The sequence below is a fragment of the Anopheles stephensi genome, chromosome 3 (assembly GCF_013141755.1).
Source record: "Anopheles stephensi strain Indian chromosome 3, UCI_ANSTEP_V1.0, whole genome shotgun sequence".
In the NCBI taxonomy this organism is placed as follows: Eukaryota; Metazoa; Arthropoda; class Insecta; order Diptera; family Culicidae; genus Anopheles; species Anopheles stephensi.
The window spans coordinates 69,677,220-69,692,646 of record NC_050203.1 but is presented as its reverse complement, the minus strand read 5'-3'; the positions used below and the strand labels follow the sequence as shown (position 1 = coordinate 69,692,646).

Sequence of the window (15,427 nt, the reverse complement as noted above, 5' to 3'; positions counted from 1 at the left end):
AGCGTGCGGCACAGAACCTCGGGTTGGAGATTAACGAGGCGAAAACCAAAATGATGGTGGCACCACCAGCGGCCCTGCTAACAAACACTGATTTACGCAGGGGTGATGTACAGATAGGTGACCGCACCTTCGAAGTCGTCCAAAACTTCACCTATCTGGGGTCAAAAGTCAGCACCGACAACAACATTGATGTTGAGTTACGCGCACGGGTGCTGGCTGCCAACCGGTCATACTACAGCCTGAGGAAACTTCTCCACTCTAAATACCTGTCGCGACGGACGAAGCTGGGACTGTACAGAACTTTTATAGTCCCAGTACTCACATACGCCTCTGAGACATGGACTCTGTCCAAAACTGACGAAGCCCTCTTAGCCGCGTTCGAGAGGAAGATGCTCAGAAGGATTTTTGGCCCCGTATGTGTGGAAGGACAATGGAGGAGCCGCTACAACGACGAGCTCTACGAGCTGTATGATGATCTCACTATCGTACAGCGCATTAGACTCGCCAGGCTCCGGTGGGCTGGTCACGTCATGAGAATGACACCGGACGACCCAGCCCGTAAAGTCCTTTTAGGCCGTCCACAAGGACAGAGGAGGCGTGGTAGGCCCAAATTGAGATGGAGTGATGGCGTTGATGCGTCCGCCAGAACGGCCGGGATAACGGATTGGCAGACGACGGCGCTGAACCGTGAGCGGTATCGAGGATTGTTGCAGCAGGCCAAGACCGCAAAGCGGTTGTAGCGCCTGATAAGTGAGTAAGTAAGTGAAGTATTATTTTTTTATTCTTCAAGGCTTCAAGGCTTTTTTATAAAGTGGGGAATAAGTCGTAGTCAGGTCAGAATTGATTCTAAAACAAAACACTTACTCTTAAGACATACTTTCAGCAACAAGAATTTATTTCAGTTAAATAGTTTGAACATAGGTCTAGCTAATATAAGGAATTATGTACATTAAGATAAAAATCTTTTAGAGCTTCTGTTTCAATGACTTTGTAATAGATGTAACGTATCTGTAAAACACATCAAAACACCACATCAAACCCATAAATGTTTGCTCTGTGGAAATGCACCCAAACGGCAGTTTAAATTGTTATTCCCTTAGTTTTGTTTTCAAATAATTGCTTCCTACACGCCTGTGCATTGAAGCTTAGGCTTGAAAATGGGCCTGGCTAAATGTGGGCCAACCACTTGCCGTCCATGAACCCCTATATTACCCTCTATCAACCGCGTGTCATTTCTCAATAAAGTGAGTATGTGCAGCATTTTTCGGATATGCTTATTCCACCTGACCTGACGCTTCCATTAGAAGAAAGGAACGCTTTTGCTACATGTGGCAAACATGAACATAAATGTCGGAAGGCGGCACGAGCACGGGGTGTCTTCGAAAGAGATTAAAGTCAACGGGCACGTACGCTTTCGCTGTGCTTTCTTTGGTGCATTTAACACCAAATTTGAGTGAAGGCACTGCCAGCATTTCCACCCAGTAGAGAACCTCAGCTGTGCCAATTGTGAAGCGCGTGTGTGTGGCTGCAAAATCCTGTCGGTCCCTTCACGCCTTGCAGTTGCTTGCGTCTTTACGTAGCATTCCCTTCGTTTGAGTAGAAGCATAAAAAATAGCACAAATCCATTCACCTTTCATAGGCAACCAGGCTCTAGTGAGTAGAGCGAGAGCTGCGGGTGACGGATGGCTGTTTCGGCAGGGGTTTAAGGTGTAATTCGTTACCCAAAAGCACACCAGCCGGTTGACGGTGGTGTCGGCGAACTTTGTTGGCAAACTTTGCCACTTACCACCGACGGGGTCACACACTCGGTCGGGCAGACTTTTTGGCGCGACGCTCAGTTCGGATGGAGCTGATCGCGAAGCTACTCGATTTGAATCACTCGGATACGTGGGTAAGTGTAGCTGCAGTGTGATTTCGTTGGCTGGCCATCCATCATTACCACCCGAAGAAGCTCCCGACGATGTGTGATAGGCGCCCTGGTCTGGTAGTGAGGATTCGAGGTTTTTTTTTGTGATAGCATACGGTTTTGTTTTGTGAACATTAGTTGGTTCGCGAGCTACCACCGAATTATCGCAACAGACACGCGTTGCAATCTCGAAGCTAATAAAAGTCATTCGCAAGCGGAAGTGATATAAATAAGAATTGTACCGTCAAAAATTTACGACCAAACCAATCCCAAAACTCTCGCTCGCTGAGGGCTAAGCAATCGGTGGTGACCTAGTTTTTTGAGAGCTTGGTGGTTGCCGACTTGTCAGGCAACAGAAACAACCAGGCGCCTCCATCGTTACAACAAAGCTAATCGAATCGGTTTGACGCCGCGGGTTTTTTGGAAAGTTTGATTTCGTACGGAAGTAAATACGCCCAATAGATCGATGCCGAAGACAGAATGTAACTGGTTTGAGGTTGGAGTTTTGTGTGTTTCCGCTTGAGTAACGAGGCGGGACTCGTGCCAGTTAAAATGGCAACCAACTTTCGCCTAATAATGAAGGCATCGGTAAGGGTGAAATTTCATCCATTTCGACCTCTCGATCCGGAGTGTGTAACGTGGCAGTGTATCAGTTGAACGGTGGCCATGTTGCAGGACGCTTCGATCTGTAGTGTTGTGGTGCAGTTTGAATGCTTTCTTTGTCTGACGGTGCTGGTGCAATCGACAACGCCTACTGACCGGTGCGCGATGGATAAGCTAAAAGGGAAAATGAAGATGAAGTCGGTGGTGCAGAAAGTGATGGATACGGGTGACGATCGTGAGCTTACGTTCGAGGATGTAGCTGTAGGTTATATTGATGTGTCTTGGTGTAGAATAACTGAGAGTTTGTTTAGTTCTGTTGCTTCTGTTTTGTGCCCCCGAATCTCTGATGGCATCTCAATTGGCTGGCTTTTGATTTTAGATCGAGGAGTGAACCATTTATTTTAACCAAGTCTTCAAACACGAATCCAATCATTCATCCTTTGCGGTGCATTAAAATTCCACATACAAACACTCAACACACTCACTCTCCACATCCTGTCACCAAATGTAATGTTCTTCCAGAGACTGATTCTAAATGCGTACGAAGAGGAAGCACATGCCAAAGAGGAAGCTTTCTTCAAATTCTTTCAAAAGCTTCTGCTCGAGGATGAAAACTTCGTCGGGCAGCTGCAACCACAGGACCAGGCCGGGGTAAGTGCACCGCATTCATCTCACAGCTCGTCGATCAAACAAGCCCAGTCCGATTTGAGCTGCCGTCGAATGCCGATCACATTTCCGGTGGATTTCGTCCTTGTGTTGTGCGAGAGCAATCACCACATAAAGTGCTTAATTATGCTTTCCGTACTTAGTTTTTTTTAGGGGGGTAGAATTAGCAAGTCAACCAATATCGGAAGCAAGCCTGTTACTAATTGCAATGTAATTTTATCCTTCCCATGCCTGATGCCGCTTTTCACCGTCCATTATCCACAGTCACGGCAGCAAACGGCCGTCCATTTGGTAGCTAGCAGACAGACGGGCACAGCGACCGCCATTTTACGAGCGCTGCTAACGGCGGCCGGTAAGGACATACGAACAAAGACTGATGGTGTAAGTATGCGAGTGCGATAAATGGTGCGCTGGAAGGTGCGATGGACGGTAAGCTCAGCGGAGGCAAACATGCGGTGAGAGGTTTCGGCGGGTGGGAAAATGCTCCGTACAAAGTAGTGGCGCGGAAATTGGGACACAATTGACAGGTGTTTCTATGTGTGAACGATTTGATTCGGGCGGTGCTCCAAGGTTCGCCAGTTAGTTTGGGAGGTGAAAATTCAATTCCCCCATTGTGTTGGGGGGTGAAGGGTACAAGTGAAAAGTAACTAGTTTTTCGACCTCAATTCGTGGTGTAATGCAAAAAACGTTAAAGTGCGGGGAAAATTGCATTGTTGACTATTAAGTTTCCTTGGATGGATATCGAATAAACAGATGGCTAGGCTTTGGTGGTGTCTGCACAATTTATTGACGATTACACCGTTTACAGTCGCTCGATCAGTGGATTGGATGCATTTGTTGTTATGTGAAGACACCTTGCAAGTACTCTGGGTACTACTACTGGACTGGGAAATCTCAATATTGCCCATAGCGATTCAGAGCCGATCAATGTTTAGCTTCCTCTGCTCGGCTTTATTAAATCATGGAGGAAATCTCAAAGACCGTATGCATTATCCAGAATAGACATAAACCTGTATGAGTCCTGTATGAACCTGTTGCCGGATGTTTTTATTTTACGATCCTAGATACTACTTAATAAATTATTAGCCGAAAAGATCCTCTAGGACAAGTACTACAGTCCTCCACGCCACGCTGGGAAGGCTTTGTTGAGGTAGCCAGGCATTCAGATCATCTCTAACTGCTATCATAGCTCATAAAAGTTCTCTGGCGCTCGGATGTGATCTACTGCCTCACATGAAAGGCATCTTTGCGAGAGAAAGTTGTCACCATTCCCGCATAAAGTCGGAGGTAACGCTAAAGAGATGAAAGCATATGAATGAAAGAGATTGAGCATCTGGATCAATATGTTTGGAAATCGATATGTTTTCCTCATCGGCTCGGATCCGTGGATTTTTATGTTTTCCCAGTTACTTCTACTCCATTCTGTACATGAGAGAAGTACTCAGGACATCCTCGGTTGGTCATGCTACCACAGACAGCAATGAAGCTCGGATGTGCTGTCTGTACATTTCGAACAGTGTGATTCTTGTATGAGTCTCGTCTGCCGAGTTGATTCGCGTTTTCTGAGTGACCTTGAGGTTATGCTCACTATTTAGGGACTCACTAGACTTAAACCAAGCCACTCGTTAGTTAGTACGACACTAATTGCGACATTTTGTGGTTTGTTGACCAAAGGAAGCCTTGTTTGTTGGTGAAATTTTAAACTGACCAGCTCTAAACAAAAAACTAGAATTTTTTAATCAAAATGCCATCAATAACAACTCAACACACTCCAAAAGGTTTGTTACTGAGCCAAGCATTGAAATTTTCGTCCTACCCAGTTGTGCTTTTGCGTAGTAAATCATGTAATGCAAGCGAATGGTCATTCCTCAGCGCTATTGGTCAGTACAGACACATACAGACAGACAATCGACGCAGGAAGTAGATAAGCACGGAACGTCCATCTGTGTTGTCAAGTGGTTCCGGCTAGCGATAGGACGAAAAGCGTTTGACGACATTTCCTTTACAATACCAGCACCACTACAACACGGCAAACCGTTGACAATTACCTAGCCTCTATTACCAACACCACCAAGGAAACAACCGAACCGAAACCGAACGGAAGCCGAACCACGAATCGATCAATAATACTTCACGATTCGACACGTTGCTGGATGTTTATTTATTTTGTTTTGCCTTTTTTTTCCCTCTTCCTCGTCTCGCCAGTCCGCTTTGATCATCCGTTAGGCCCTGTGTGGTTGTTATGGAAATTGTCCTTCGGAATGCGTTTCCGCTAGTTTCGCTTTCCGCTTTCCCCATCCTTTCGAACGTGCCCTCGAAGCAGGCAGGCTCGTCCATAATGAGTTGAGCAGTGTGTGAAGCAGGTGTGGCCGGTTGGTTTTTGTTGTTTGGTACGTCTTCCTGCAACTCCACACCTTGGGGCGAAAGTTTTTCGGCAAAATTTATCGCAATGCAATGCCAAATGATTGATGAGGAAGCGTAAAATCGATATTCTGCACCGTGTGGTGGGGCGAGCATATCAATCAGGGTCCAGTTGGTGAATGGGTTGTTGTTAGAGAAATTGGATTGAATTCGCGATTTATGGAGTATTAGGAATAACATTGAGCTCTTAAACTTGTATGCCATTAAATCTGATTTGTTAAGGAAAAAGGTTTTTTTAACTAGAATTTAACCATCAGTAATAGGCTGAATCGTTCAAAGATACTCACATCAGACTCTAAAGCTACAGGACTCTTACGGGCTCGGCCAAGCCCGAGCGGGAACGCTTACCAGACTGTGCGATTACCGTGCGGTTGGATCAATAGCAATAAATAGTAGGAAAAACAATTTATGACATTCGCCACGTATGCCAGTGGAACATCAATAATGGCCACGGGAGTAGCGTCTCGGGCAACGGCGCACATGGAAACACCATTCCACGGCCTTGCACGGAAGGGTCTCACCTAAGGCAAAGTAAAACCCATTGACGAATTCAACCGACACGCTCAGTAGCGGGCTCGTGTTTTTTCGCACTCACTGCAAGAAGGTGTATTTTCTGTCAGGCGCTCTCACCTACAGGTTGGTCATAAGTTAGCGAGTTCCATTTTAGGTCAGTAGCGTTGCCCTGTAATTAAGATCCGGCCGAAGTTGTTGCTGGACTTTGCGCCTTTGCACGAAACCGGAAGACCGGTGCGAGCGTGCCTGTTGCACATTGCTGAAGCGGTGGTGCCAGTTCGTGTTGCTCTTCCTGGAACGCTTTTCTTTATTCTTACTATAAGTTTATAGGGGGGGCTGGCTGGATTAGGAGCTGTTGTAAGTTCTATCGGTTCTTTTGGATGGAATTGGATGTTTGTAAGCTTTGCATCATGAGGCAGCTTATAACACAGAAATGTCCTGACACGATTTTAGACAAGCGAAGATCTGTTGGGCTTTGATATGCCTGGGATACATGAACACACATGGGATACTGAACGAAGCTACCCCAACTAACATTCCTTCAAAAACGACATGACTTTCGCGTGCACCCAATAGTTGCGAGGGTGTCACTTCTCTTCGATTGCGTTCGAGAATGTAGGTGAAGAATTGTGAATTGGGAAGGATTTTCATAAATAAAATGCAATTTATAATTTTATTGCCCACTCCTCCTCCCATCCGCCCCGATTGTTTCTTTCAACGAAACAATAAAGATGCATATAGCCTTTGCATAAGTTCCTTGCACCGAGACACGTGGTACAGAGTGAGACAGTCATCTTGGCAAGGTGTTTGCATATGGCGTGCGCGGTTGGGCGACCCGCAAGGACCAGGCAAAGTAACCTGTTACTACTATTCATCCGCACATGGACCGTGTGACAATTCGATCACACCACCAGTAGTAAGGTGACAGTCTAGGAGAGCGCGCGCGCGATGAAACCGCGTCCGTTGCGATCTTCCTACCGTGGTACTGCGAAACCTAACGCCGAGCTGCTCTACCGAGACCAGGTACGAAACCTGCCCTGCCATTCCCACAACGCTAAGCACTCTCGCTATCTGCTGTACCGTTAAAGCACCTACCGGGGTTTCCCAATGGTTGCGGTTCCGTGGTTCTATTCCGGCTGTGTTGAAGGTTGAAGGTGTGTTACGATATCTCTTACTTTTCCCTGTCCGACGGTGCGAACGCTTTCGTGCGGGACCACCATTGCGTGAAGGTTTGCAATCTATTCGTCGGCCCAACGAATACTGGGAGATCTTCATATACATATCCGGGGGAGTACAATTTCTACGTACGACCCACATCCCGAACCCAGGGCTGCAATAAACATTTCAGCTGATAGCTGATCGAAGGGAGGGTTTGTAGCGAACGGACGAAGAAGTGCGGCGACACACTATCACCGACAACCAAAGGTTCGCGAAAGTTTGCCGAATATGCACGTGTATGAAGGCAAAGAGTGTTTTTTTTGGAGGAGGACTCAGGCCAGAGGACCTGACTGTGTTTATGGTGCTCGTTTCGGTGTCTCTCGAGTCTGCCACATCTGCCCAGCTAGTGAATTGTGTCAAGATTTGTATTATTTTTGTGTGTGTGTGGTTCGCCCCTTGGAGTACTTCTTTCACGTGTTTGGGGAGGTGTTGCTGGCGGCATTTATGCCGTGGAATAAAGTTCGATCCAAGCGAGTTCCGAGCGTGCGGATATTGCCCGGAGCTCGGGCAAACGGTTAAGATAGTCGGTGCGAATAGTCGCTGTATGCATGCAAACGCGCCGGAATGTATGTGGTCCTCCTATAGTCTGCAGAATTATGTGCTAAATTGCAGCTATTTTAATGCAAAAGTCGTTCTTTGCTCCGCAACGCTGCAAGCGGAGGTGTTGGCAGTATTTGAACAGTTGCCCGACTCGAACGTTTCTTGAGCTGTCTGGATTGTCTGAAGTAGGGTTTCGGGTGGGCGCCGTTCCTAGACGAAGGTGTGAAGCTGGTGTTGGGGTGAAAATTAAATATCCTTATAATAACCCACCGACCCATGGTACCTTGGAGCCTATCATCGGCGTTTGGCTACCCCGCCCGGTACGGAATATCATTATTCCAGCGCGTTTGTTTAGTGAGGCTTTGGTGATGCTTCCACCAACACTGGCACAAGCGGTACGGCAATATTGGTACGTCATTTGGCAGGCTGGCCGTGATTACGATTGGAAACGAATGCTATGGCGAATGGAGTCTAGCTCCGAATGGTTCGCACACAGCGAGCAGCCGCGATGTTTCGAACGATTCGAGGGCGACCGGGCGGTATAGTGCCGGCGGGATAGTGCCGTCGTTTCCTTCCGTCCTTTGGTGCTTATCTTTCGCTCGCTCGCACTTCCTCACCCACCCGGCCACTTCTTCCTTCTGGTGTGCGAGGAAGATTCGCGTGAATCGCGTTTCGAAGGACTGTTCGGTGTTGTTATTGTAGAGGTTTTATTGGATATTCCTTTTGTGGGGGGAGGGATGGTGAGGCGCTGTTTGGAGGTTCCGAAGGCCCCCGAAGCCAAGGCAAATCGGTACGAAATTGCGCGCATCAGTAGTTTAAATATGACAGTGGGTACGGTAGGACCATGTCCAACTTTGGCAAGCGCTTCCAGAATGTACAGTCAAAGTACGCGAAGTTCAACCCGATCAAGGCGGCCATCATCAGCCAGGCGGAGCAGACCGACCGTGCCTCGACGGACGGTAGCTCGCCCCGCACGCCAACGAAATCGCCGACCGAACTGACCGCGGCCTCCTTCTCCGCCGCGTTCGCCAACAGCGCAACCGAGGTAAATACGCGGGGTACACAGCCGACCGGGACCGGGGACCGGAGCTTGCTGACCGTTGCACCGGCCGCCGACCAGGGTGCGAGACGGACCAGCGGCAGCGGCCATGGCCGCACCAGCATCAGCAACCTCAGCACGCGAAATGGCAGCAGCACCACCAGCAACAGCAGCAGTAGGCGCCGTTCCTCGCAACGTCGCCGGCCGGACCCCGTACGTCCCGGCGGCCGGGAACGGGAGCGGGAACGGGGCACCGGGGTGCACAAGCTTTCCACCATGTTTGCCTCGCTGACCTACCGCCGGAGACAGCGCCGGCGGGCCGCTACGTGGAAAGAGATTGTAAGGCATAATTTTTTACAGAAAGGCAAGATCCCGCTACTGCTGGCCGTCGAGGCTGGCAACCAGTCGATGTGCAGGGAGCTACTTTCATCCCAGACGGCGGATCAGCTGAAGGTGAGTGAAGGCGGTGTGGTGCGGTCCTGTGCGCGGGACGGTGTTTGGTGAGCTCCTGCTTGAATGCTTCAAGTGTCCTGAGTGTTTGGCTGAATGAGATAAATCAAGCTCATTTCCTTATGCCCAATGTGTGTGTGTGAGAGAGTGTTCGAGCACGTGTTCGTGTGTCTGTGTGTTTGTGCTCCAAGAGGTGTGTTTGTGTGTCGCTTTTCCACATCACTAGCAAAATTGAGTTGCATCTGAGTGCACCAGGTAGAGATATCACTAGTTGCCAAACGCTTCTGCATCTCACACCCAACAGCTCGTCCAAATTGGAGATTAATGCTTGAGTGCCGTGAAGATGTCCTGAAGCCGCATCTCTACCCCAAGCAGAGTCCAACTGCATTCAGCACGATTACGTAACAAGCTTTGTGCATCGGAACTTGTGGTGTGAAAAGGAGGATGGTATGCGAAACACCCGTCAATCAATGGCTCTAATGTGTGTATCGCGTCTGCTGGAGTATGAAGAGTGTTACAAACAGGGTCAGTAACACAAACACCCCGGACACAGTGTGCTTGTGATTAAATGTGAACCAGTTGTGAACGCGTCGATAAATGCATCCTGTGCAGTTCAGTGCAGCCAGCCCATGTTTACCTGAAGTACCTGCGACCCCACATTGTAGTCTCCGCAGGTGCCATGTGCCAGAGCAGTGTTCGGTGAGCTCTGTTGATCTTCGTCCGTGACAAAAGCCTTTTCGGATTTGTTGGGTGTTGTATTTCTGTGTGCGTGTGTGTGTATCTGTGCCTAGTTATTGCATTCCGTGTAGTGTTCGGAAGTCAAAATCACACGAATCGCGTCGTAGCTTGCGGACCCAGATTTGGCCCTGGAATGATTGATTTTTTGTGTGCCACTCGTCCGGGACTTCACCTCCACCGTCACCGTGGTCGCTCTTCTCGCCCACCGTTCTCGTCCATCACAACCGTGAATGTGAATTTGCGAAATATAACAGCGAAACGGCAGAAAGCAAAAAAACGAGAAGCCAAACACCAGCAAGATTGTTCAATGTTGCTGCCACGGTTCTGTCGCTGTTTTGCTGAAGTGAAGTTGTGTTTGTTTTCCAAAAAGCCAGCCCTTCCTCCTCCCATGGCCCAAGTTCGGGACGGTCACCGTTACCTTCAAAATCGTTGTGCACCGTTGTACAAATGTTGTGCAGACTAAAAAGGGAAAGCAACATCGCACCGATGGAAGTCGTCGTCGTCGTCGTCTGTCCACACCACACGCTGGTTTGAAGGAATTTTAAAACTGGCGCCTATCGGAATATCGGTTCCGCGCAAACAATCCATTTTGCGTCACTGCTCTTCGCGCCCCAACCCCGGACCCCGGATCGTTTAGTAAACTTCAATGGTTTTGTTGGACCATGTTGGGGGGCTCGATGTCGGTAACCGGGCGCAGCAAACAACCGTGGTGGACTGGTGTAGATTAATTTGTGAGTGTTTTACATTTAGTTTTTGTAGGCAGCTGATCATCAACATTGTAGGAGACACCCGGGGTGCCGAGAAGAGGAGTGATTATATCTAACCAAAGTGTTTTGGTGGGGGGAAAATGGTTTCAAGTCAAAGTTTTTCGGCTCTTGCTGGGACTTTCTTGCTGGGGAAATGGAGGCCTCAATAATTAGAAACATCACTTCCGGTGCCAGAAGAAATGATGGCGCTATCATCAAACGGGGATGTCTCGAGTCGTCGATTAAATATTTTAGAGCTTGAGGTTTGCTGAATTGCTGCTTGCGGTGCTTGTTTTTCTAATTATAACGATATAATAACCGTTGGGAAGGTTCATTGAACCGTGTGGTAGCTTTTTTCGTTTGATAATGGGGTTTAATTACCATTTTTTTATAGAGCCCCGTGTACAAGAAGGATGTTTAAAGTGAGCGAGATTTAGGGAGCCCAGTTGCAAAAAAAGTTAGTTATAATATTGGCTCAGCTGTCAACTTTGTTAACTTTGTATTATTAAGCGCTAGTAAAAGTTTGAAGCATTGGAGCTCTTTTATGATAAGGGACTGTGATCTGTATGTTCAATTTGAGGACTTTGTTTAATGAGGTTTTGGCCCCACCAGGTTATCAAAAATTCTAGAGCCACCTGTTCCAATCGACGTGTTATCATTAGAGACTTCACAGCCACTTCAAATAAATTTAAAATTCGCAGAGTTTACTGATAGAATCCTTATGATAATAATTGAGCTAATGTATCCCAAAGTCTAGTACATCTGATCGGATTCTTTGATTGACTCGCACGGTCCACTTGAAGACCGCAATGAGACAACATGTTTAATAAAAACAGCTGAAGTTGTCATGTCATGTCCCTCAAGTACATTAGAATATTCCCTACTCTACATAACACACCTGAGTTCGTTACAAAAATAATAAGTTCTCAATGGGTTGAAGCTACTGTGGATAATCCTTAAGAAAAACCCAATCCTTAAAAAGCCTCGGAATGCTATCTCTACTCGTCCTCACCATTCCGATACCAACCGCCAGCAAGGACACCAGCTGGAAAGCTTTTGTCGCGCCTACTCCAATCACCTTGGTGTGCTAATTTGTCCTGCTCCATGCACCGAAACCCTACACGCTTGAGCTACCCCACCGCACCTGTGACGTGCGACTTGAACTTCAACTTCTCGATTGTATGCCGTAGTGTGTAGTGGCGTTCAGTTTTCGCAAGCACCGATGAGTTTATTTCCCCTTCCAAAAAACACCTTACACTCGCTTTAGTGTCCTCGTTTTCCGACACCTTCGACGACGGGTGTGCACCGTGGAATCGTGGACCGGTATCCTTGGTCGGTTTTTTTTTGTCGTCCCTTGCTTTCGTACTATAGTGACACTCTTAGGCAGAAGTCGCGACACACAAGTCACGGCAAACGAGGAGGCAGAGATCACCAAGCGACATCGAATTGAGGAATGCTGAAACCGTTTCGGAGCCAATGCAACCGAAACCTTCACCTTATAAATCAGCACCATGTCAGCTGATATCGCGATAGGCTTCTGTTCGCTTCGTCCTGTAGAAGGTGTGCAGAATGAAGGAACTTCCGAGAGAAAAAAAACACACGAGAATATCCCATTCGTCATCAGTGCTGGGTGGAGTTGGCTGGAGTGGTGGTCTCACACGTGGTCTCGTTGCCCGTTGCGAGCTAGTTATGAAAGCCGAAGCCCAATCAGCGGATAACAGGAACAATTACTTACATGGATTCCTTGCGGACTGTGTTGGTTGTTTTTTCCTCCGAGGATGAGCTACTCCAGTAAGCAGTCAACAAGAGGCAGCTGAGGAACGGTCTACGTACGAATGCCGGACTTATGCCGGAAATGGTAGCAAAACACACACAAAAAAGCGGAACCCCAAGTGACATGTCAACGAAGTTCCGTTAGCCATTCCTTTGTCAAGTCGAATGCATTTGAGTCCCCCCCCATTGGCCTACGGGCCTTCACAGACGCAACAAAAACTGAAGATCCTCGGCACTGCATAATGCCAAGAAAGACGGATGACCGAATAGAAAGCGGAAAAGCCTGCGCCGGTCAACGGCGGTGATAAAACACATATACCACCTACGGGCGGATAGTCAGTCATGCTCTGTTCCAATCAAGCCTCGGACCGAGAGCAAACAACAACCACAACAACGGGAGACTCCCACTCGTTCCTCGAGCACCTTTAAATATAAACAATCACTCGAGTACATAAACATATGCTTTTAGCTCCTCCAGAGCGCATCAGAGCGACTGACCCAGAACATGGATTCAGCACAGGACGCACGAAAAACGATGACGACAGGACACCGTAGCGGCTAATGCTGGCTGGACAACGCTTCTGGAGCGGGCGTTGCAGTTGCACAATGCATTCGCCGCGAGTAGGTTCGTACGGCAGGTACGCGAGAGACGTCTCGCCGACCCGTAGTGTGCAAGATGTTGCATAATTTTGCTGAACAAGTGAATAACGGCAGTGAATTGGATCTGAAGCTAAAAATACTACAAAATTGTCCAGACGTCCTGAGAGCAATTGGTAGATATTTAACTCATTCAAGTGATCGTTTCATCGACGCACATCACTAGTAAGATCATCATTGGCCTAACATCATCCAGGAACCAGGAAGTATGCGTCGACGCTGGGGCTTCATATTGGATGTGGTGGATGAAGTAATGAAGATGTGTGGTGTTGAACTGTTCTTGTAGTATTAACCTCCAGTGAAACGATGTCCAGTTTGTGTCTTACTAATCAGGTGTTCCTTTTTCCCATCCTACTTTTGTTTCTCTCGTATCTTCCCGCGCTTGTGTGTTTTTATTTCTTTATCTGGTGCTGTCAAACATCGTCGTGTGTGCAACAGGCCACAACTACCAATGGCGACACGGCACTGCATTTGGCCGCCCGACGGAAGGACGTCGAGATGGCCCGAATACTCATCGACTACGGTGCCAACGTGGACGTGCAGAACGGCGAAGGTCAAACTGCACTCCACATTGCGGCGGCCGAGGGCGATGAAGCGATGGTGAAATACTTCTACACCGTGCGTGCCTCGGCAGCAATCACCGACTTTCAGGGTAAGTTTTTGGGTGGATGATCCGGTGCAGCCTCACCCCTAACACGCTTCCGTCTCCATTGCAGATCGTACACCGATGCATCTGGCAGCTGAAAATGGACATGCGTCAATCATTGAAATTCTGGCCGACAAGTATCGGGCCAGTATCTACGAACGAACCAAGGATGGTAGTACACTGATGCATATCGCCTCACTGAACGGTCATGCCGAGTGTGCAACGACGTTGTTTCGCAAGGGTGTCTATCTTCATATGCCAAACAAGGGAGGTGCACGTAGTATCCACACCGCGGCCAAGTACGGCCACGTGGGTATTATCAGTACGCTGCTGAACAAGGGTGAAAAAGTGGACGTCCCAACGAATGTAAGTGTCGGTGCCGGACTGTTATACGGAAGATCGGGATTTATCGCTTGCTTTGTTCGCTAGGATCACTACACTGCCTTACACATTGCTGTTCAATCGGCCAAACCGGCCGTGGTGGAAACGCTGCTCGGGTTCGGTGCCGAGGTACACGTCCGGGGCGGACGGTTGCGGGAGACGCCACTGCACATAGCGGCACGCGTCCGGGACGGTGACCGGTGCGCGTTGATGTTGCTAAAGTCCGGAGCAGGTGCCAACAAAACTACCGACGACGGTCAAACGCCTGTCCACGTGGCCGCAAAAAACGGGAACGTACTAACGCTCGACCTACTGCTCGAAGACAACGGCGATCCACTGATTAAGTCTAACGTGAGTGATTGATTGGGCCTGCTCACGGTACCAAGTGTCTAACGTGTGCCCTCGGTCGATACGTTTTGCAGGTTGGTGAAACGCCGCTCCATCTGGGAGCACGAAACTGCCATCCGCAGATCGTGAAGCATCTGATCGACTTCGTGATGATGAAGCACGGGAAGGAGGTGCTGCGGAACTATCTGAACTTCACCAACGAGGACGGGGCGACCGCACTGCACTACGCCTGCCAGGTGACGAAGGACGAGGTGAAGAAGCCGAACGGCGATCGGGACATCGTGCGGATGCTGCTCGAAAGCGGCGCGGATGTGGCGCTCAACACCAAGTCAACGCTTGAGACGTGCTTTCATGCGGTGGCCGTCGCCGGCAACAACGATGTGCTGACCGAGATGATCAGCCACATGTCGGCGACGGACATCCAGAAGGCGATGAACCGGCAGTCGTCGGTCGGGTGGACGCCGCTGCTGATCGCGTGCAACCGGGGCCACATGGATCTGGTCAACAACCTGCTCGCCAACCATGCCAGGGTGGACGTGTTCGACAATGAGGGCCGGTCGGCGCTGCACCTAGCCGCAGAGCACGGGTACCTGCAGGTTTGCGATGCACTCATCACGAACAAGGCGTTCATCAACTCAAAGTCACGAGTCGGGCGAACGGCGCTACATCTCGCAGCAATGAACGGGTACTCGGAGCTGGTAAAGTTCCTGATCCGTGACCACAATGCGGTCGTAGACATCCTCACGCTGCGGAAGCAGACGCCGCTCCATCTCGCGGCGGCC

The 15,427-nt window shown here is 48.9% G+C and overlaps 1 protein-coding gene across 3 annotated transcripts in view; it reads left to right on the top strand.

Moving 5' to 3' along the window:
* Window positions 1–15,427, top strand: part of LOC118512512 (serine/threonine-protein phosphatase 6 regulatory ankyrin repeat subunit B) — a 44,368-nt gene that overhangs the window by 19,160 nt on the left and 9,781 nt on the right. For all 3 annotated transcript variants that reach the window (XM_036057030.1, XM_036057029.1, XM_036057031.1), the window contains exons 5-10: window positions 3,440–3,556; window positions 9,267–9,359; window positions 13,709–13,922; window positions 13,987–14,282; window positions 14,346–14,648; window positions 14,720–15,427. The exon at window positions 14,720–15,427 is cut by the window's right edge and continues 720 nt beyond it. In XM_036057030.1, the coding sequence (XP_035912923.1) occupies window positions 3,440–3,556; window positions 9,267–9,359; window positions 13,709–13,922; window positions 13,987–14,282; window positions 14,346–14,648; window positions 14,720–15,427 (1,731 nt within the window). The remainder of the gene's footprint in view (window positions 1–3,439; window positions 3,557–9,266; window positions 9,360–13,708; window positions 13,923–13,986; window positions 14,283–14,345; window positions 14,649–14,719) is intronic.